Source organism: Microchirus variegatus (assembly GCF_963457635.1).
Source record: "Microchirus variegatus genome assembly, chromosome: 9".
In the NCBI taxonomy this organism is placed as follows: Eukaryota; Metazoa; Chordata; class Actinopteri; order Pleuronectiformes; family Soleidae; genus Microchirus; species Microchirus variegatus.
Window position 1 is genome coordinate 4,944,312 of NC_139810.1, and position 23,852 is coordinate 4,968,163.

Below are 23,852 nucleotides of genomic sequence, written 5' to 3' on the forward strand. Positions count from 1 at the left end.
TTGAGCAGCGTTAGAGACGAGGCTCTGCGTCTACAGTCGGTCTCTAATCGACCTTTTTGTAACAAGTTTTAAATCAGCTCATCACAAAATAGCATCATGTTGTTGATATTATATCATATTTAATATTCATACAATTTCCAGACAAAGATATTCGTCGTGAATAAAGACTTCTCAAAGTGCCAAAGTCTTTTCATCTTTTACTTCTTATTTTATAAAAACACATTTGGGGGGGAAATTTAAAAAAAAAATGTACACCACGACATCGGATTCAACGGCCTACGTTAAATTTAAATTGCCTAGAGTCAAATCAAAAGGTATTTCTTATACAATAATACTGTCAACGTGTCCTTTTCACGGGGTAAACTGCCGAGCCCAACGTCTCCTGTTACCACGGTTACCATAAAAAAACGAGTGTTGTGTTCAAAACAAGAACGTCAACGTTTGAGTCGTAGAGGATCGTCGTCGTCATCGTCACGGAGGGAAGATCGACTTTACTACATCCTGATCACAGTGAGTACACCAATCGCAGATAGACTGGATTTTTATTTGAAAAGCAGCATTTAGCCACCAGGGGGCGAGACTCCACTGGTCGCAAATACTCCATTTGAATGTAAGCCAATGGTAAAGTGAGCTTCTAGTTGTCACTTTGATTTATAGCATCACTATAGGAGGAGTTCACGGTCTCGGTCGCTAGCGTCTGGCCTGACGTCAATTTGGAGTGATTGATTGATTGACAGCTGGTATTTTAATATAATAGAGATTGTGATTGTATTGGGAGATGTTTTTGTCAAATTTTAGAAAGAGTCTATGAGGAATAGCTGGGTGCCATTTTTTTAACCAATACAGGAAACAGGAACAGTACACATCGCACCCTCCCCCGACGTCAAACAGCGACGATCACTGCCTCGGTTAGCATGTGCATGTGCTGGGGACGAAGCTGGAATAGACCGCATTGACTACAGCTCAGAAACAACCAGCACGTAAGTTCTGCAGCCGGCATGACATGAAACTACTCTCCCTTCCAACAGACGGCAGTAGGTAGTGTCGTTTTAATCTCGGTTGTTCTCGTGATAGCACGGTGATGTCATATCTGATCTTCAGAGCCATGTCAACGCTCTGAATCGGCCGTAAAAAGGGCTGCTGTCAACGACCCGACAACAGCTGACAGAGAGCTCTGGACAGATGTGGGTCTCAGGCCTTACACAGTGTGTCACTGAAGGGCTATTTCACTGGACACCACTGGACAGACACGTGGGACTGAACAGTAAATAAATATTGGCAGTGAATGGACAGCTGAAATATCAAAGTGGGCCAGAATCACAGCTGTAGATGGCGCCATGTGAGCGAGCATGTGACTTAAATGCCAGCAAAGACAAAATAATGTTGACAGTGGCCAAATATGAGCCTCTGACGGGGGGAGGGGGGCGGGGGGATCTACCTTTGCAGAACAGACAGTGAGACACAAAGCTTGACACAAGAAGACAAACTAAATGCAAATCAGCCGTGGTCTGCACCTTTTCTAGAAACATACACAACACTCTCTCGTCGAGTTTAATCCAAGCGATCTGAACTGTACCTGAAGAACCTTGAGAAGAAAAAAAAAAGGACAAACATGTCTGACATTAAGGTACATCTCCCACTGGGAGTAACTCATCAGCGTTAAGCATGTTTTGTGGATCGAAGATAACTCCGTTACACTTTGGAACAGGAGTGAAGAGTTAACGAATGATGACAGACCAGAAACCAGACACGAGTCAAAGTCAGTCCACGTTTGACATCAGCATTCTCCTTCCTTGAAGAAAACGCTTAGAAGCTTAGAAGTCAGAATAGCGCCAACCTGTATGCGTCGCTAACAATGTTCCCGATCACTTTGCATGCTACGCATATGGGCGCCGAGTAGATATCCTATGAACTGGGGTCTCAAGGAATCAATGGGGTGGACTGGAAGTCTTAGTTCCTCTCAGACACACACACACACACACACACACACTTCAGGGCACCTCAAACCACATCTCAACTATGACTTGTCGTGGAGGAACAGCAGCCTCCCTTTCATACGCTTCCACCTCCAGAGAGTGTGTATGTGTGTGTCTAAGATACAGAGTCTTTGCTGCCTCCTGGTGGGCCGCCGCCGCCACCACCGCTGCCGCCGCCGCCCGTGACCAAGTTACAAAGCAGTTTGCGCCGACCGGCCTGGTAGTCCTCCTCGTCAACGTTCACCAACAGTTTGATAGCCTCGTGGCCCACGGCCTGTTTAAGGGAATCTGTGATAAAGACCCCTTTAAGGGCTTCTAGCAACGATCCGTTGATGTAGTCCCTCCAGAAGGCATCTAAGTAGGTGAGCTCGGAGAACTTGATGTCGCAGATGATGGAGCCCAAGTCTCGCGATTTGAGGATAGTGTTGGCCTGGTTGAAGCGTTCAAACTGTCGCTCCACGGCCTCTTGTTTGTTGGAGAATACGTTTCCCTGAAGTGCAGACTCGTGCTGGCAGTACTCGGCTCGGACCCGCAGGCGGATATCTGCGATTTAAGCACAACGAGTGTCAGATGTGACTGGTTTTTAAAGAGGGGGGGGGGGGTGTTAAGGAAGAAGAGAAGTGTCAGGAGACAGAGAAACATGGACAGAAATGAATTGTGTGTCAGCGTCACATCCATCTGCAGACTGCAAGAGAGGGGGCGGGACTACAAGTGGGCACAACTTCAATTTGTCCAAATCACACAGAACCATACGAGAAGGCAACAAAATCAAGTACCAAGTGATTACGCTTGTGGTTAAGGTTAAGGTTAAGCTTTTAGGGTTAGGTCACAGTTACGCAAACTGAAAAAAAGAGGGGGGACCTTGAGCTATAAATAGGGGGCGGGACTTCAAGATGTCCAAATGACTTGCCGTTTTGCACACTTAGAGTTACGCCCCTGTCTTGCACTCAGCAAACAGTCCCCTCTCGTCTGTACAGGGCCTCCACACGGAGTCAAAATAGAGGATTAACCTTTATTTCCGCCATTTCAATGTGTTCTCGCGATCCTTGAGAGCACATTAAAACACAAGCAGATGCCCTGTGACCACGGTTCGTCGTCTTACCACATGTTTGCTTCTCTCTGCAGTCAGCGGACGAGTGACTTCTCTTTCGTTTGCGGTTTGGTGCAGGAGGAGCTGGCTTTGTTCGCGGAGGGCCAACGTGAGGTCCTGACGGGGAGCAGCAGATGACTGGCTGAGGACCTACACGGTGTCAGTAGTTATGACATGAATCAATCTACAGTGTCATGGTGTGAGAAAAATGAATTTGCACTGTGGACAAGACACACACAGGTTTGTGGAGCTGCCTTCTCAGGAACGTTGCATTGACTTCCATTGGTTTGGACAACTAGCTATGACCAGTTACTGCCTAACCTTAACCTTAACCTAACCACAATTCAAATCTTTAAGTCCCAAACTTAACCAGTTTCTCCGAAATAGGACCAGGTTTTGGTTTCCATGAGGACTACTGGTCCTGACAAGGTCAGTGTTTGTGACAGAAAAAAGGTCCTAAAGAGGTAACAAGTGCTCACACACACACAAACATACACACACACACAAACACACACACACACACACACACACACACACACACCTGTTCTTCTGTGAGAAGCAGCGTCTTTGCTCTGCGTCGTTCCTCTTGGTGAAATGTAGCGCACTGATGTCTCTTCCAGGTATTTATCAACAGGATCTGGACACACTGTAATATTTGTGAAATTAAAGACATAAGTAAAATGCTTTTACTAAAAAAAAAAACACTCTTAAATAGTTTTTTTTACTAAGTTTAAAGGTGCATTATGTAATAAATCTAAAGCAACTGGGCATAAAATCCTCCTAATATGTCACAGAGACTCAGGAATAATGTTCATATAACAAACTGAACTCACCAACAACAACAGTACAGCCAAAATATTTGCATTAAAAAAACTATTTTGCAGACTGCAAATCATGTTTATGTTTTGAAATCATGCTTTGGCATGTGGCGCCACTTACCGCCGTCTACCAATCATTGCAGTCAGTAGAGTCTCAGCTGCCGAGCAACCACGGGTTGCCAGTTACGTCAAAAAACCAAACCTAAAAGACCTCGGTATTTTGAATTTGAATGTAGTAACCGTTTTTGGCCACATTCTTACATATGGCACCTTTAAGTCAAAGTCCGACAATAACACTAACCAAATACATATTTTAACATTTACCAACTATTTCGTTTTAAATTAAACCCATAATTCGCCAAAGTTAGATGTGAAAATATTACTGAATGCTGATTGGGTAAAGGACAGTTCATGCAACAATCCATAATCTATAATATGACGCTGCTTTACTCACCAGCCTGTCGTTTCCTGAGTGTGACATAAGGCAGAAGATCGTGACGGGTGATAATCCTCAGGAGCTGGAGAATGTGCCGAAAGTTGGTCTCGTCGCAGCGACCCTGGCGCTCAAGGGCCAGCAGGAAATCCCTCCCGCTCCTGATGCCACCGCGCTCATACTCGTCGATCACATCGACAAAGAGGAACGACAGCACCCTGACGTCCCGGTGCGTTAGCTGGGCTCCGACGATATCAAACATGCGGTGGAGCGAGTACAACCCGTGCGAGTTGTCCACGGCTTCCTCGGGCCACGGTTCAAAGCTGCCATCCCTCCTGCTTAAGCTGTGGTTGGAGCAGGAGGCAGAGACGTTTCTGCTGGACACTTCCCCGCTGGCCGCTGACACACCTGAGCAGCCTGGCCTGCCCGTTAGCGCTCGGTGTTCCACAGACCCAGCATTCGCACTGCTCTGGCCCGTGTGCAGCTGATTGGCTGGAAGATGGGGCCGGGCCTGTTGAGCAGAGGAGTTCTGGGCGAGCTGGGGAGGAATGACAGCATTGGGGAGCTGAGGTTGTTGTGATGTCATCTCAGGGCCCTGTGGTGATGAGGGAGTCTCCGGTCCCTGCAACTCCTTCCACCTTTTACTGCTCCGACCAATGAGCTACTTGAACAGAGATAAGAAAAAGGAAATATAATTAAGCTGAATATCATAAGCGATCATCACTTACTACTACAGAACTATGCTGTAGTTTTTAAAAAATCATATCGTCATATCATTTCAGGCTAACACCTTCAGTAAATGTTAGACTTAATAACTATACTTTAATTAAATATAGCAATACTTTTACACCTTTAACACTTGCCATTTGTGTGCAAATAGAGTGAGTTGAACAAGGGCTTTAAATGACTGTCTGTGTTTATGTAGTGTAGTATGTTTGTATTTTGGTTGTTTTTAATGATGTTATTATATTTTTATTGCGAGACACTTAGTGATTTTTTTCTGTGGAAGGTGCTATATAAATAAAATGTACTTACTTACGTCGAGTGAAATAAATACATAAATAGATACGTATATGAATAAATCCGTTATTACGTACGTTTGCCATAACGCTAGCTGGTTTACTAGCTAACAAAAACTGTATTTACATTTAAAAACAAACAAACATTGAGACATAGTTTGATATTACTGCCCTTGCTGATGAAATATATATAATATATAACGGAGGTTGTGTAGTCATTAAACACACACACACACACACACTATGACAGACAGCTAACAAGCAGCGGACGAAAATAAGCTAACAAGCTATCGCTAGCTGTCTGGGAATTAAAAACAGATGCAGCATGTTGTTGACGTGAGGAAACCACACACACATACAAGAGATGGCGACACAATTTCACTCGCGTTTATATTTTAGCGACACAACGGTGGTGTGTGTGACACGGTGGCGTGAATCTGAGCACAATTACACACATTTTTTTCCCCGAGATCGGCGTCTGGGTTTGTTGTGACTGCTACTCGTTATCTTCCCTGCACGCTACCGTCCCGTTAGCCGAGCGAACACACACACACACACATACATATAGGGTTAACAAAAATCACACCATGTGAACCGAATTCTGAGTGTCATCATCGGGTGAGAACTCAACGTTACCTCGTGTCTTCTGGAGATTTTCCCACCAACAAGCTCGTCACTCACAAAGTTCCGTAGGCCGCTAACGCTAAGTTTGCGCTCCCAGCGTCTTCCCCCAGCGAGGAGACGGCACGGATGCTACGGTTTGTTTTGGTCGATGACACGGTCGACGTTCAACACTCGACTCCGGTGTTATCGACGTGCGGTTCGACACAGTCCACACACCGCGAATACGATGTCTTTTTTTTCTCCTGGCTGTGGTCCACACTCACAGCCAGTCACCGTGGGAAAAACAAGCAGACAATTCGCGTTCTTCAGCTAAAATGAAAGAGCTTCCAGTTTACGTTATAGTTTACTTCCGGGTTACCCACTACGGTGTCCCCTAGGGTACTGTGGAGGAAAATGAGAAATGCTGAAGTTTTACTGTATACTAGGGAATGTGATCGGAGTGCATACAAACTGTGGGATTATTTAAAAAAAATAAAAATAATAATAATAATAATAATAATTACTTGTTGCAGCCCTAATCTGGACACACATCCAATGTGACTGCTTGCGTGAACCAATCTGATAATCCAGCCCATAATTCAGCCAACATTATATGAATGTTGACAAATGTAGATTAATGCGCTAAATGTAAAAAATTTGAGTTTGTGATACTGTATCCATTTATTTATATTTTAGGTTTTTATTGTTATTTTCAAATTGTTTACCAAGTCAAATTCATTGTACAGTACAAAAAACAGCATGTGTACTTTATTTATTTTCCTAGCAACTTTTACTCCACTACATTTCCTCTAATTATCTTTGTTACTCATTCCTACCAAATACAATCATAAGAAGAGTTGGTATTATGGTCTGTGTTTATATAGAGCTTTTCTAGTCTTGATGAGCTGCTTTACACTGCACTTACATTCGCCCATTCACACACTGCAACATGGGGTGAAGTGCCTTGCTCAAGGACACGACTAGCTGGGCCAGGAATTGAACTCACAACCTTCAAATTGAAAGACAACTCGCCTACCAAGTACAGTAAATGTCATATACTTTAAGACTTTTACTTAGACTTATTGATCCCTTGGGATGGCTCCCTCCGGGAAATTAGAATTCCAGGGGTGTACAGTGCTGAGGACATACAGCAGCAATGTATAAAAGAAAAGAAAAATAATAAGTAAACTCTTAGACACGTTTAAAAAAAAATAAAAAATACAAGTATGGATAGAATAAAATAAATTGAATATTTTTGATGTATAAGTAAGTATTATTATTCTATACTATTAATATTATTTAATAGTAATAATATGTTATTAATAACTAATATGATTAATATGATGATATTTTTCATAGTCATATAAATAACTAAGTAATATTATAAAACTAATACCAAAGTAATTTTCCTGTAAGATACTTGTACTTTACAAGTATGCCTTTTATGTACTTCTGTAATCAAAAATACCAGCTCTGTCCAGCAGATGGCGGTGATGTAGCTGTACACACTGTGTTGTTGAAGCGAGAGCAGAAGAAGAATCACGAAGCAGCAGCAGCAGCAGCAGAGGAAGTCGAGCGTCGCTGCCTCCTCCTCCTATCACATCATCATCACCATCATGTCGCTGTAGAAGCAAAACAAAGCTCACAACCGCCATCCTGATCCAACACGGAGTCTTTAACATGGCGGGCGAGGAGGAGAGGGGGGTGGTGCGAGTCAAAGTCAAGGTAGGATGCTACGACTGTCACCGTCAGCCTGTTAGCTTACAACCGTGTATAGTTCTGTTGTTGTTTGTGTGTCAGACACACACTCTCACACACACACACACACACACACACACACACACAGCGACGTTCCACGTCGATAAGGAACACACAGGCCGTGGAAGACAGTGCTTAGCAACGAGGCTAATAAACAATAAACGGTCAGTTTGTGCGTTTGTTTACCGCCAGGCTTCAGTGTCGTGTTGTTTTTTTGTCGGTGGCAGCTTTGTTATCGCGGGATTTGGAGCCACACTTTACGTCTACGTTTCACCAAAGTCCTCACACACACACAAACACTTTCGATTTCATGATGACAACCAGAACAGTCGGTGTGTGTGTGTGTGTGTGTGTGTGTGCGTGCGTGCGTGCGTGCGTGTGTGTGAGGGTTCACTGTTCAACGACCCGAGAACAGTGAACCCTCACAGACTGAGGTGACGTCACCTGCCTGCTCAGCAAACGCGTGCGTGGAAATATTGGACGTAACGCGGTGACGTCACACAACTCCCTTGAGGCGTTTTGAGGTCAATAATAGTTTTTACAGACGTTTGATTTACTTAGGTGACGTCAATATTCGGCCTTCTTTTATATCATTGGCACTTGAAGATGATCAACATAAAACTTTACTAATTTTATTTCCCTACACGTTTATATTTTGTTTGTGTCTGTATACAGTATTGTTTACGTTCATGTTTATTAAGGCTGCAGTGCTTAATAGATTACTAAATTAATTGTCAACTAGTTGTTTTTTTTGTTGATATTTCTGATATTTCGGCTTCTCACATTTGAATATTTTCCGTTTTTGTTGCTCAGTTTGACAAATAAATCATTAAAACTGAGAAAATCGAGAAAATCGTCAGGTCGAGCGAGGTGAGAAATGATCAGCAGATTAATTGATGATTAAAGTAATCGTTAGTTGCAGTTTGTTAACTATGAATTTGAAAAAAGATTGTTTTGTAGAGCTCAACTAATCTGGAATTTGAACAATTCACTATATTTTTGTCATATAGTACATATAAAAACTACCTGTGCATAAAGACAGACTAATGTATGTTTTATTATTATTATTATTATTATTATTAATAATTAATTATTAGTTGAAACAGCTGTATTATACATTCTTGTCATTGTACGTTTTTGTTGACTTAATGTTTCAACAGAAAACCCCAAATCACAACAGAATTATGTTGAATGAATATTGGAGTATAAATGGATTTAAAGAAACCTGGGAAATCAGATGTGAATTTGAGTGTGACGTACTGCACACATTTGCATTTCATGTCCTTGTTGAGTTAAACACCACCTTTGATAAATAATAACTCTGGCAGCTGGGGTGGCGTAGCGTACGTGCCGCGGATCGAGATCGTAGCATGCGACGATTCTGCAACACGACACACACACAGACGACAATGTTGTTGATAAAAACACACAATGTTGGCTAAAAGATTAACATGCTGTTTTCTCGCTAATAGCACTGCTGTGGTGGTGGCTGTTGTTCATTTATGAAATCCTGCTTTTCTGCTTCTCTGTTCTCTACAAATGATTCACAGCGTGATCTCATTATCAATTAATCAGCCTTAACTCACAGTAACAGTGGGAACTGTCTCACCTGGAGTGGAGTGGAGTGGAGTTGAGTGGGGGTAGTGAGTTGTCAAACAATCGTGTGTAAGCGAGTGTCATTGATGTGTTCCATTTCAGAAATGTGATGGAGTGCTGCCGGTGGAGTTCCGCTCCTTCGCCGTTGACCCTCAGATAACCTCCCTGGAGGTCCTGCAGCACATACTCATCAGAGCCTTTGATTTGAACGGGTAAGAACCACCATCATCATCCTCATCGCCTTTGCTGAACTGCTGTGTGGACACAAACACTATCAGAGTGTGTGTGTTTGTCCTTGAAAAGACGCTCCATCAGCATTCGCTTTTGTCTCTTTCAAACCAGGAAGCGTAACTTTGGGATCAGTTACCTGTCTCGAGATCGGATCGGTGGTGAAATGTATACGACTCTCTCGTCTGACTGGGATTTGGACTTTGCATTCGCCAGTGCAGCCAAACCATATCTGCAGCTCAAGATGGACATTAAACCGTCAGAAGAGAGTGAGCACAGCAAATAAAACGGTACTGTGTGGTCTGAAGAGTCCAGAAATAACACTGATGATCATCTTTTCCTTTTTCTTCAACTGCAGGTCCTGTTATGGAAGACTGGGACATCATCAGCCCCAAAGACGTGATTGGCTCTGAGCAGCTCTTTGGGGACAGGACGAGATCTCTGGCATCTGCTGCTCTTCCCTTCACCCAGTCTCTACTGACCCAGGTTTGCTCTCGCTCCCTTTGAAGCTACAGTGTGGAACCTCTCTCGCCAAAAACAATGCCAGTGTGTCATTACATATGTGTGTCACTTGTGTTCAGATGGGTCGGACCTTGTCACGAGTCCAGCAAGCCTTCAGCTGGTCTTACGGGGAGGAGATCAGGCCTTTCAAGCCTCCTCTGAGCGACGCCGAGTTCCACAATTACCTCAATGGACAGGGCCAGCTGACGCGACCCGAGGACCTCAGACTGAGAATCTACCACGGAGGTGTGGAGCCTTCACTCCGCAAGGTGACTCCAGTGGAAAATGACTCCATGTACTGCAGACTTTCCATATAGTCAGGGCTGGTCTTCAGGTAATGCTGACACTAGTGTACGTCTGACTGATGGGACTCAACCTGTGTTGTTGTCTTAAGGTTGTTTGGCGGTACCTCCTGAACGTCTACCCGGACGGACTGAGTGGACAGGAGAGAATGGACTACATGAAGAGGAAGACGAGGGAGTACGAACAGCTGAAGAGTGAGTGGACGGCCCGGGTCAGCCACGAGGACCTCGAATTCATCCGCGGAAACGTTCTCAAAGACGTTCTGAGGACGGACCGGGCTCATCCGTACTACGCCGGCTCAGAGGACAGTCCACATTTGACATCACTCACAGACCTGCTCACGACATTCGCCATCACACATCCGCAGGTTTGTAGAGGCATCAAGTTACCCGGCTTTTACTTTCAATACTTTCAACTTAAAATCTGTGTAATTGTTGTGTAGTTGTCAAAAGAAAAAAATGTCAAATTTTGGATGACATGATATACTATGACTTTCTGTCAAATTTCGGTAAAAAAAATGTTTTTCCAAAAATATGGTCAAATTTTGGCCGACATAATACAGTATGACTTGTTTGTCAAATTTTGGCCCCAAAAAAAGTCACATTTTGGACAAAATACTGAAGTATGACGTTTTTGTCAAATATTATATACATACTATACTATGACTTTCGCTAAATTTTGGACAGAAAAAAAAGTCACATTTTGGACAACACTTAAAAGTATGACTTTTTTGTAAAAATTTGGTTGAAAATTTATTTTATTTTTTTTAAAATTTTGGACAACATACCATACTATGTCGTCCATACTATGTGTCCGACCTCCGATAAGCGGTACAAGATGGATGGATGGATACTATAGTATTACTTTTTTGTCAACTTTTGGTCGAAAAAAAAAAGGTCCAAAATACAGGGTATCCGCGTCTTAATAAGTCTTAAAAAGTCTTGAATCCAATAATTAGAATTTAAGGCCTTAAAATTTCTAAAATTCTCCTAAAATTCCATGAAAGGTCTTAAATACAATTGTCAAAGGTCTTAAACATCTATTAATGTTACCTTGAAATGTTTCTGTTTTTGAGGATGCGATAACATAACTAAAACACAGAACTAAAGTAGTCAACCTGTGCTTATTGAGCACCACTAGCTAGTGTGCTGTGCGCGCGCCGTTTTGTGTTACAGCTTAGCATAGCAGCGGAGAAAACTTAATGAAAGCTCAAAGCTAAGCGGAAAGATTTATGGCTGGAATTTTCCTTCATGTCTTTTGTACTTTTTTGCCAGTTTGGATTTGAAATGGGTCTTAAATTGTATTCATTAGGGTCTTTAAAAAGTCTTAAAAAGTCTTAAATTTGACTTGTTGAAAGCTGCAGAGACCCTTAAAATATGTGTTGTTTTCCAGATTTCCTACTGTCAAGGCATGAGCGATATCGCCTCCCCCATACTCGCAGTCATGGACAACGAGGCACACGCCTTCATTTGCTTTAGTGGCATTATGAAACGTCTGGAGGGAAACTTCAGACCAGACGGGCAGCTCATGTCGATTAAGTTCCAGCACCTGAAGCTGCTGCTGCAGTACTCTGACCCAGAGTTCTACCTGTACCTGGTGTCCCGCGGCGCTGACGACCTCTTCTTCTGTTACCGCTGGCTGCTGCTGGAGCTCAAGCGGGAATTTGCATTTGACGATGCTTTGAGAATGCTGGAGGTCACCTGGAGCTCGCTGCCTCCGGATCCTCCTGAAACTGAAGTGGAGCTCGTCGGACCGCCGCTGGAGACCAATGAAGCGGTGACCCGCAAAGAAGAGGCGAAGAAGGTTGAGAACATTGTCAAAGACGATAAGGAGCAGAAAGAGAAGCAGCGCAGGCGACACATGCTCAGGCCTTCACGAGAAGAACCAGATGTGATCAGGAATGCTGTGTTAGAAGGAAAAGACATGGGAATGGAGGGCAGTAATGGTGTTATTAATCCAGTGGCAGATGTGCCGGTGCCGTCTTTTGAGAGGCAAACCAGTTTTGGAGAGTTCAAATACTACACTGCTCGGAATGAAGACAGCTTTGATATGGAAGATGAGCCGTCACATGGCTTGGCGCTGTCAAAGTCCGTACCTGATATTCCAAGACGCCAGTCCACAGCGGAGAGTGAAGACGACCCAGGAGAGAAAACCCCTCTCATAAAAAACTGTCTCGCTGGTTTGTCTCCCATGTCTCCACCTCCACTCGTCCCCAGTGGGCCGCAGCTATGGAACGCAGGTTCCTCTGTTTCTCCCACGTCTTCAGCTTCACCCTCGAGCTGGCCAGGAGCTTCTCCAGACTCTCCGCCGAAATCGTCATCCCCATCCACGCCTGATGAAAGAGAGGCCACTGTTTCAAATGCCTTGACGCCGTCCGTCCACCATGTTCTCAGCAGCACGGGGATCAACTCCCCTACAACTCCCACTGTAAAACCATCCGCCGTGTCCCCGGCTCACTCTCAGAGTCGATCCTTGCTCTCTTCGCCTATTTTGTCTTTTGGAAGAGGATCGTCTGGCAGCAGGTTATACACCAACAATCTCCCCTCACCAGGCAACAAATCCCCCAGCACCGCGGCGAACACGCCCAGTTCTCTGAAAGCCGAGGCCACCAGCATCAAATCCTGCTCCCTGCCGCCGCCTCAGGAGTTCGGCAAAGGCAACCCGTTCATGTTGTTCCTGTGCCTGTCCATCCTGCTGGAGCACCGCGACCACATCATCAAGAACAACTTGGATTACAACGAAATAGCCATGCACTTTGATCGCCTGGTGCGGCGCCACAACCTCAGCCGGGTGCTGCAGCGAGCCAAGGCCGTGTTCGCGGACTACTTGCAGAGCGAGGTGTGGGACTCCGAGGAAGGGGACGAGGTCAGCTCGGACTCTCCAACGACAGTTTCGGCGGCGCAGCACTCCCCTTCCTCGCTCATCCCCGCTCGGCCCATTTACAGCCCCTTGGCGTCGCCTCAGTCGTCGTCCCCGAACTCCACCTATAACCTCACGACGACCATTCCCTCCCCGACAGCTGAAGTCTCCCTCTCCCCCACGTCCTGATTCCATCACACGTCCCTGGCTCACGAGACTTGACCGTAGCCTGGTGGAGGCGGACGTCTTTTTAATCAGCCTTCCAAATTGAACTGGGCTGTTTAATAATCTTCTTATTCTGTGTATGCTTGAATATGTATTGATATTCCTCATGTCAGTAGTCATTACTGTACAACTGTTTATTTCCCTCATGAGCCCTTATGGCTGACAGGAGGGTCGTCTGTCCTTGGTGATGAGGATGGAGGAGGAGCTTTATTTCTGTTCAAATCCTCTGTGGTCGATGTGTTAAGACAGTTGTGTCGTCTACTTTTGCCACAACCAAAAAAAACACAACCTGGTGCATTTAGCCTATGTTGCCCTTTTACAAGCTTTTGTTTACAAGCTCATGTTTTGTCCAGTTTGCCACAGAAAGTGTCTTCACTCAAGTGTTCAGTCAAGAAAACCATGAGGACGAATCTTGATTCAGTCGTCCTTGTTCGTGAAGTCATCAGCGAGGCACAGAGTGATGACGATGCCAGCACACGTACCTACCCTTAACTGACCTGACACCGTTCACCTTAAAGAGTATATATGGGGAAAACTACGGAAGCCCTAAAGGCTCATACATACATACATTTTATTTCCTCTGTTTTCTCTCGTGATAACGAGATTTTTTCCCCCCCCGCTTTCCCGAGATAACGAAATAATAATTTTCCTCCGTTTTCCCGAGATAATGAGATAATTAATGTAAGAGATAATGATTGAAATTAAAACGTGATAGGCCCCCATAGGTATCCATGGAGACGCCCGGGGCTTCGTAGCTGGTCAACTATGTCGTTAATGACGACATCGGGCTCACTTAGATTGCGCCTGCGATAACGCTGAAGCCTTGCTAACCGTCTTCTTAGATGACGCACGCTAATTTGTGCATTGTCTGTTATGGCAAGGCATAAAGCTATTTCAGCCTGTGTCAGGCCTCGATTGAATAGATCTGTGATTCGGTGATCGATTGAGTCTCCTGCTCTGACATTCCGTCACTGAATGATGTTTAGCGCAATGATGAAATAGACGAGACTATCGTTTTGTTTTCTCAAATTAATGATCTCGTTATCACAGGAAAGCGGGGGAAATAAAATGTAATGTATCTATGACCCTATAGGGCTTCCGTATAAAACAAACTGCTGCTGAGCTACTACCTAACAAAAAACAAATGTATTTATTTATTGTTTAAGTTGAGTTTCATCAGTCATTTGTGTTTACTCAAGCTAACAACTCTCCTTGGGCTAATGCTAATGCTAACTACATTCACAGGTAACACGCAGCCAGCAGCTTGTTTTTCAGGTGACTTATCTTGCCCCGCCCTCTCCTGCTTTAACCACCCTCACTTGTGTACAGTAACTGCTCTGCTCGATGCTGATTGGCTGTCACAAAATTGTTCCAACTCCAGTGGAAAAAGGTGAATTCCATATATGTTTGTGCCGGTTGTTGCAAAGGTGTTTACCAAACCTGGAAATGATGATGTTTTGGTCCACAAAACAAAGGTTTATTTGTTTTTTTCCAGTTTGAATGATTTATTTGTTACCTGGAGCAAAGAAACCAGAAAATATTAACATTTCAAATTGCTGGAAAATCAGAACGCTTGTTTTAATTATTGGAAAAAACACTCAAACTGATTAATCGATAATCAAAGTAATTGTTGATTAATTTAGTCGTGTATTCATAATGGTTGTAGCCCTAGTATGGAGAGAAGGGAAACTCCTGGTGCTGAACACATAAAAACACAGTATATACTCATGTGTATGACGACAGCTAACTTGTGTGATGTCACTGCCTGTGAAAATCAATAGCAACGTTTTCATGTCCTATGGTGATTTTTACACAGTGATGCTGTGTGGCTGCTGTACTGTAGGGGGCAGTCTGGGTTTGATCTTCATGTACTGTTGATACAGTGTGTATTTGCTGGACTTGTACACAGTAGTAATAGTTTTTTTTAAAAATCATCACCAATCACTCAGAGACTTAAGTTTAGCACTTTGGTTATCGTCGCTGTTTCCCAGACTTTGTTTTGTTTGTGTCCCCCTTTTGTTTTTCTGTGTCAACATTTCAATGAAACGATGGTTTTAAAGGTCCAGTGTGTAGGATTTTAAAATGATCTATGTACATTACCGTTCAAAAGTTTGGGCTCACCTACACAATTTTTGTTGTGTTTTCCATTAAAAGTCACACTGTAATTAATTAAAAGAGTTCCAAATTTAATAGAAAATATAGTCAAGACATTGACAAGATTAGAAATAATGATTTTATACTGTTTTCAGTTGTGCTAACATCATTGCACAAGGGTTTTCAAGGGTTTTCTAATCATCCAATAGTCTTCTAACACCATTAGCAAACACAATGTACCATTAGAACACTGGAAATGGGCCTCTATACACCTATGTACATATTCCGTTAAAAACCAGACGTTTGCAGCTAGAATAGTCGTTTACCACATTAACAATGTATAGAGTGTATTTATGATTCATTTAATGATATATTCATTGAAAAAAAAAAGAGTTTTTTCTTCAAAAATAAGGACATTTCTAAGTGAGCCCAAACTTTTGAACGGTAGTGTAATACTGTAATAAATGTTGGGTTGATATCACATCAGGAGCACGTCGATGGTCTTTAGACAAACAAGTTTTAGGAGAATCCGTAAAAGTTTTATGTCTCGTTGGCTTTTCATTGACACCGAACCGGCAAAACGCTCTTATTTTGAAAAACAAAGTCTCATAACACTACGCTCTGCGGTATGTGATGTTGGGGGGAAACGATAACGTCATAACCTCCGACCTCTGTCGCCCTCTCACTGTGCACTTCTTGATTTTGTACCTAGCGCCACGAACACGGCCTACGGCTTTTGTTCTGTTTTTGGTGTGTTTCTGTGGCAGCGTCACAGCGCCACACACAGGCCTGGCATGTATACTGCAACGTTTAGAGTGGAGGGGTTCATTTGTTAAGGGAAACGTAAGAACAAAAAAAGGAGATTGTATAGGGAAAGGTGGTTGCAATATGCAACTTGACCCCTAGAGGCCACCAAATCCTACACACTGGCATTTTTAAATCCGCGTTGTTGTATGTTCATAATCTTTAGTTAACTGAGTAGAATTGTCATGAAATCCCACTGCGTGTGTTCAGTGACAAACATTAGACCATATTTACACCCTTTTGGAAAATAAGTGCCTCATTTGTTCCAATCAGTAGCCTTGATTTTTATTTAATTTTTTTAAATTAAGTTTAATTTAAGTCTGAATAGCTGTTTTAATTAAAGCAGTGAATGGAGCTCACGACAGAACAAAGTTGATTTAGGATCAACAATAAAACTGCATCTCATCATATTTCTCTAACATATTGCTCCATGACTCTTATCTTGATGTTGACGTCAACTGTTTGTTTTTTTTGTTTTTTTTTCTGCCAGATCAAAATGAGAAATCTGTGTGTTTTTTTTGTCCAGAAATATTAAGGCAAAAAAAAAATCACAGTAAAGGAGGTCAGGGTTATTTCACAAAGCTGGAATTGTGAATGAGAATCACTTTCCATGGAGAGGATTACTTCTCAGAATTAGTAATTGCATTAAATAAGTGGAAGGTGAGATCGGCTCATTTAATGTTCCTCTTGTGTTCCACGTTGTCCTGAAACTGGACTGTTTCTCAACCTGTCGTGTGATGTTTCCTTTGTGTCATTGAAGATCCAACAGTGAGATCTTTGGATTGTAACAGACAAACGTGGACAATTGTGTTTTCATGGAACCATCTTGAGTTTGATGGTTCAGCCTTGTTGTGCTTGCTGTTGTGGATCAGATTCATGATGATGATGATGATGATGATGATGATGTGTTATGTATGACTGAGAGAGCCGGTCAAACACAGATTGTTGTCGGATCAAATGCACCTCTGGATTGTGTGGCTGTGTCTTGCATGGTGAATCCGAGGAGACGGACGTGGACACCGCGACGATGTCAGAGAGAGCATCTCTTAATTCTTTCTCAGCGTTGTTTACCTTTAAATCTAAATGCTTGATTCAACGCTTCTTCTTATTCTTTCCTCTCTTGTGTCGTCTCCGTGTCCTGGATGCAGACGGTTGAACAGGAAAATGTGATGCTGTGGATTGATGTTTACTCTTCTGCAAATACGTTTTTTTCGTTAAATTAATACGACAAAACCACTCGGTTCGGTTTGGGGAAAAGATGGCTTTTTTAACAGGGATTCGTCTCTACGTTAAATACGTCAGTGTTCAGCAGACTCTGAAGTAATCCTGTGTGATTATTGTGCTTATTACTCTTACATCTGGTTTTGACTCCTTTTGTAAACCAGTATTTAATAGCATATTAAACAAAAGAATTGAAGTAACTGGACTGGCTGGACTGTGAGCTGGTAATATACGCATTTGTAAAAAAAAAAGAAAAAGAAAAGACAAATTTGTTTATCTTATTAAATTATATACGTGCACAAAGTTAAACTTTTTAATCCTACGACACACACCAGTGTTACTGATTGTATATCGGACACAAATAAATGATAATCAACGCAACTGATTGGTGTTTTTCATTTATTATTAATAATTATAGTAAATGTTATTTATATAGCACTTAAAAGGGTACACTTCACATGGTACAAACAAATAAAAACAACAACAGATCACCCAAAGCATTTATATGCATTCTGAGGCTTGTATGTACGTGTATATATACATAGAGCATCTCATTATTATGACTAAATATGTCATAAATATGAAATAGCATCTCATTATTATCACTTAAATACTATCCAATTATTATTATGACTTAGTATCTCATAGTTATGACTTCACATGTTATAGTTATGAGATGCTAAGTCATCATTTTGAAATAGTATCTCATTATGAGACTTAGCATCTGATAATTATAGCATTTTATCTCATAATTATGAATTGGGTATGCATTCTTGGGGTTTCTATACCTATAGAAACAACAAAAAACGTGTTTTATATCGTAGCTGCATGTGTTTGTTTACCTTGAAGAGGAAATACCACCTGAAGGTGGCGGTAGCGGCGCTATTATCTAAGAAGAAGAAGGAGAGTCAAACTTGCTGTTTCCGCTTCCGGGTCAGCAGTATCTTCCACAAACAGGCAAAATGTTGACCCGAATGTCGCGGCTCGGGCTCGCCTTGCCTCGGCTACTCTCTCGTCCGCCGTCACGCTTCGTGTCTCAGTCCAAACCGAGCGGTGGCGCAGGTTCGGCCGCAGTGACGGAGCTGTTCCCCGCAGCGGGCAAAGCTGAACACGGGGAGGTCAGCGAGTACGTCAAGGTTAGTGGTTCTCCGCATGAGACCAGGCAGTCGCTGCCCAAACAGTGTCAGTGACAGTGAAAGCAGAGAGCCGCTGTGTGCTTACTCTTTATTTACAGTATTTTTTTTTATTGTTTGTTCTTAGGTCTATTAGTCTGTATGTTTTATTTGTTTTATTTATTTATCACCGATGTACAGCACTTTGTTTTAGCTGTTGCTGTCTTGAAAGAGCTTTATAAATAAAGTTGGATTGGATTGAACAAAGCGATATCTATAACCCTAACCATAACCATTTAATGGCTAACTCTGACCTGTACTAAAGCAATGTTTAAATCTTAGCCTCAAACCTTATCAATTCCCCAGAAATGTGGTTCTGCCTCATTAGGACCAGGTTTTGGTTCCCATAAGAACGTCTGGTCCGGAAACAATCGGTGTTTATGTCAGATAAAGATCCAGTTAGGGCTAAACAAGTTATCAAATTGTTATCAAAATGGAAATATGCTACAATTTTCAAATTGCATGATGATGCGCAATATTTATTTTATTATATTATTTATGTTCTAATCTACAGACTGAAGAGAACCTCATTATTTCTCACAGATCTGCACAAATATCACACCTGAATCATTTTAAATGTGTCATTCAATTCCCTCTCGATCGCAATGTCGGTCAAAATAAGCACAATTAGATATTTGTATGTAATTCGGCCATAATAAGAGGTAACAAATTCAAATAAACATACACAGGTCTAGATCCTGTCTATATAGGAAATAATCAGTGTGTGTGTGTGTTTGTTTGAAGTGACAGCATGCACACACACACACACACACACACACACATTTTCAAGAACATGTTACAAAGAAATGAATGAGTCATAAAGAGTCAAAAAGTGCGTATCTTCTGCACAATTTTTCCCTCAGATCCAGAACTTGGCAGCAAGTACTTGTTTGGTTTTTAATAAAATGTCAGAAAATGTTTAGAAAATGTTGGTCATTGTTTCCCAAACCGGGAAGTGACGATGTTCTCAAACGTCTTGTTTTGTGATGTGATGTTTTATGATTTCTTCGTTGTATGGAGCAGGAAAGAAACCAGAACATATTCACATTTAAACCCATTTGAAGGGTGTGCACTGTTTGTTTTTTGACATCATTTGTTTCTCCGTGTGTTTTGTCAGAATCCAGATTACCATGGCTTCTCCAGTGACCCCGTGGTGGATGAGTGGAACATGAGGGTGGGCTTCTTCTTTGGCATCTCTCTGGCTCTCATTCTCGGTTCTGCGTTTGTCCATTATTTACCAGACCACGGGTGAGTTCACAATCTTTCCATCTGTTCATTAATAATCCCCAGTACTTTTCCTTATGGCATCTTTTAACTTTATCACCAGACCTGCACAAATCTGTCAAAAAGAGATTTGTGACAGTTATTGATTGAAAGGCTAAAGCTGAGTGTTTGTTTACAGTGTCTGTAGTTGGTCTGGATTTTCTGTCAAAACATGAAACCTGTCACTTTATAGAAGAGCTGAACATTTAATAATAATTTTGAGATAATGCTTGTAGTTGAATTGTGCTGTTATCTTTCAATTTTTAATTCTGTCTTGCATTGGATTAAACTATAGAGCCGTTTAAGGTCCAGTTTTTTTTTTCTTTTTTTATTATTTTGCAGGGAACAATCAAATGCACAGTACAGAACAATATTACCATGAAACAATTGGATAGAATATGCTAAAATGAGGACAAAATAATCCCCCCCCCCCTCTTGGTACACTCCCCCAGCACATAACAAAAAGAACATTGAGACAAACAGAGCGTGGAAAGACAGTTTTAAATGAGATAAAAAAAAAAATAATTTAATTAAATGAGCAAGATAAAACGTTTCATAAAGTGACCTGAGAGCATACAATGTTAGGTTAATCCAGTTTATAGACTAAAGGGGATCTATCATCACAAAATGATGCTTTCATTTAATGTATTATTCATCATCACCTGTAACTAGAGAACTGTTGTTTTCATTAACTTAATCTGATATGGATTCACTAAATTCTACACACTGGTAATTAAACACTTTGAGGGTGATCTGTTACATCATGAATTTCAAGCTAAAGCAATCACAAATCCATCTATTTTCTACTGTTTTTATCCTCCATATGAGGGTCGCAGGTTGAGCCGGGGCCAAAACTATCAAACAAAAGACCGGTCAGAAAAATTGCAACTAGATATTTTCCAGACATAAAAGCATCAGGGTCTGGATCCAGACCTGTGTCCTGCAGCATGTTGTCTGAAAACCCTACTGTAGTATTTAAGATTCATTTATTGTTTTGTGTACATACCGTCTTTGTTTCTGACTGCACCTCCTCTTGTTGTGTTTTTATTCCAGAATGCGAAAGTGGTCCAGAAGGGAGGCCGAGCGTCTGATCCTGCTGAGAGAGAAGCAGGGTCTTCCTCTCATAGACGAGAACTACTACGACCCAAGCACCATCATTCTGCCCTCCGCTGACGAAGAGTAACAAGTCCCGCGCCCGCCTCCTCACTCTGTTTTCTTCTAAAATAAATGCTGTAATTATTGAGTTGTGTAATTGTTGTGTGTGGACAGTGTCATTATTATAGTAAAGATAAATCTCTGACAGCTGTCAGTGTTGCACAGTATCCTCCTGAGTTTTTAAACAAGAAAACAATTGGGCGTTTTACATGTTGTAGTGGTAACATTGCTTTGGAAAGCTAACATGCTAATGTCGAGCACTGCTAAGGAGTTATCATTTTGTGTTTTTGCATCTTGGTCCTGGATCATAACATTTTATGAAGAAATGTCATAGTGATCTCACTGACTGTAAGTGATAGAAGAGAGAGTTTCATTTTCTCCTGCGTGGAAAGTTGCCATCAAATGAATAACCTTGAAGTTCACTTATATTAGAATTTTAAAATAATATGGTGACAAAAAATTATGCATTTTAAATTAGACTTTTTACAAATCAGCTTCATTGACTTCCCATGACGCAAAAATAGAAAGACGTTTATTTTCTTTGTGCGATTGTGGTCTCATTACTTCCAATGATGTGGTTATCTGATATAGATGTTGAACAATACATTATTATTGCACTATTTACTATTCATTTTATGTTCTGTATATTTTTTCCATTCCATTTGTTCGTCTGGTATTTTTTTAGTATAAGTATATACTAATAAGTATTACCTATTTACCATATGGTTAAAACACAATTATTAACGGACGCGAGCTTTTATTTTGAAAATCATAAAATAAGCGAGGTGGCACGAGACGAGAGGCTCCGGTCTGCAGACATACACTTTGGCCTTAACTGAGGCATAAAAATATGAGTATAAAAATACTGTACGAGATAATATGTTTGATCAAATTAATAAAACTATAATTGAACACAGGGAACACGAGATGACAGACAGATTAAGACGCTAGACACATCAAAGACAATAAAATGAGACAATAAAAGGCAAAGTGAACTGAGTAGGAAGAAGAACAAGAACCTCGAACTGTGGAACAAGAACTTCAAACTGTGGTGAGAACCTTCAAGCTGTGATGAAGAACTTTGAACTGCTAACAGGATTGTAGTTGTAGATATCTGTGACGTCAGTCTTACTCCTACAGTTTCAGATTTCGCCAATTTAGCTTTTACTAGTCAGAACGACGTCACTTTTACCATTTATGTGTATGAGGTTTGTCATTGTATTTATATCTACTAATCTAATATCAACAACTGAATTGTAGATATCTATAATTCCAGTTTCAGAAATCTACCACGTCACTGTGACGAGTCACAATTCAAGTGTGAGATATCTACTTACGGACATATAAAAAGGACAATGTAAATATCTTCAAATGAGGATAATTAAAGGTGCTATATGTAACTGGCAACCCGTGGTTGCTCAGCAGCTGAGACTGTACTGATTGCAATGATTGGTAGACGGCGGTAGGTGGCGCCACATGCCAAAACATGATTTCAAAACATAAACATGATTTGCAGTCTGCAAAATATTTTTTTTAAATGCAAATATTTTGTCTGTACTGTTGTTGTTGGTCAGTTCAGTTTGTTATATGAACATTATTATTACAGGATTTTATGTCCAGTTGCTTTAGATTTATTACATACTGCACCTTTAAGTGTTTTACACCAGCGTTAGGGTTAGGGTTAGCTCCTGAAATGTTTGTTTCTCACATGTGTGTGTTTGTTTTTACAGTTCAAGCAAATGGAGTTGAGTGATCCCCTGAATAACGTGTCACTGATTAAAGGTAACCAAGCTTTTATCATTTATTATATTTAATATTTATTCTTTTAAATATGTTCAGACATAATTGATGTAGATGTTTTGCTCTCACCTGAATCTAACTTCACAAGTGTCAATTTCATCATGTATATTTTATCATTCTCTACTTTATTGCTCTTTTTAGATGGATATTTGATGTATGTTATTTCTGTATGTTGTTATTTTGTCTGTCTCAGTCAACACCGTGAAGGTTATGAAGGTTTTAGGGAGATAAAAACAAACAAAAAAATGATTTGAAATAATAATTTTTGCCTTTCGTCAAAGATCCAGCAAAACAATGTACCATTAGAACACTGGAAATGGGCCTCTATACACCTGTACATATTCCATTAAAGGTGCATTATGTAATAAATCTTAAACTGGCCATAAAATCCTCTTAATATGTCACAGAGACTCAGGAATAATTGTTCATATAACAAACTGAACTCATGTTTATGTTTTGAAATAATGTTTTGGCATGCGGCGCCACCTACCGCCGTCTACCAATCATTGCAGACAGTAGAGTCTCAGCTGCCGAGCAACCACGGGTTGCCAGTTACGTCAGAAAACGAAACCTAAAAGACCTCGGTATTTTGAATGTGAGTGTAGTAACCGTTTTTGGCCACATTCTTACATATGGCACCTTTAAAAACCAGACGTTTCCAGCTAGAATAGTGGTTTAGCACATTAACAAAGTAAAGAGTGTATTTATGATTAATTTAATGTTATATTCATTGAAAAAAGTGCATTTACTTAAAGGGACAATGTGTAGTATTTATGGGTTTATATAACCCAAAATCCACTTTTTTATACATATTATGTGCTCCTGCATTGTCTAGTCGCTGTATAATAGTGTTTGTTTCATTTTCGTAGTGTTTCAAAAAGTCATGTAAAATAACATGGTCGCGGGCCGCGGGCCGCGGTCGCATAGCCACTGT

General features: G+C 41.3%; 3 protein-coding genes across 5 annotated transcripts; 2 read left to right on the top strand and 1 right to left on the bottom strand.

Moving 5' to 3' along the window:
• Positions 1–1,971: 1,971 nt before the first annotated feature.
• dedd (death effector domain containing) lies at positions 1,972–6,222 on the bottom strand. Of its 3 annotated transcripts, none has more exons than XM_083895726.1 (5): positions 5,973–6,222; positions 4,339–4,978; positions 3,608–3,712; positions 3,079–3,216; positions 1,972–2,519 (listed from the first exon to the last, which is right to left on the bottom strand). In XM_083895726.1, exons 2-5 carry the CDS (start codon positions 4,901–4,903, stop codon positions 2,092–2,094), a joined length of 1,236 nt encoding a protein of 411 aa, XP_083751852.1. In that variant the 5' UTR covers positions 4,904–4,978; positions 5,973–6,222; the 3' UTR covers positions 1,972–2,091. The 3 variants fall into 3 exon arrangements, with proteins under 3 accessions (XP_083751852.1, XP_083751851.1, XP_083751853.1); XM_083895725.1 differs by having other exon boundaries at positions 4,339–4,981; XM_083895727.1 differs by lacking the exon at positions 3,079–3,216 and having other exon boundaries at positions 4,339–4,981.
• Positions 6,223–7,619: 1,397 nt separating this feature from the next.
• On the top strand, positions 7,620–13,373 carry tbc1d25 (TBC1 domain family, member 25; the record flags this gene model as incomplete). Its single annotated transcript, XM_083894888.1, has 7 exons — positions 7,620–7,664; positions 9,396–9,505; positions 9,636–9,790; positions 9,880–10,007; positions 10,103–10,291; positions 10,417–10,692; positions 11,718–13,373. The coding sequence occupies 7 exons, from the start codon at positions 7,620–7,622 to the stop codon at positions 13,371–13,373; spliced, it is 2,559 nt and encodes an 852-aa protein (XP_083751014.1).
• A 5,092-nt stretch (positions 13,374–18,465) lies between these two features.
• Positions 18,466–21,204, top strand: ndufb11 (NADH:ubiquinone oxidoreductase subunit B11). Its single transcript, XM_083895407.1, has 3 exons — positions 18,466–18,664; positions 19,818–19,948; positions 21,017–21,204. Exons 1-3 carry the CDS (start codon positions 18,491–18,493, stop codon positions 21,144–21,146), a joined length of 435 nt encoding a protein of 144 aa, XP_083751533.1. The 5' UTR covers positions 18,466–18,490; the 3' UTR covers positions 21,147–21,204.
• The last annotated feature ends 2,648 nt before the right edge of the window (positions 21,205–23,852 follow it).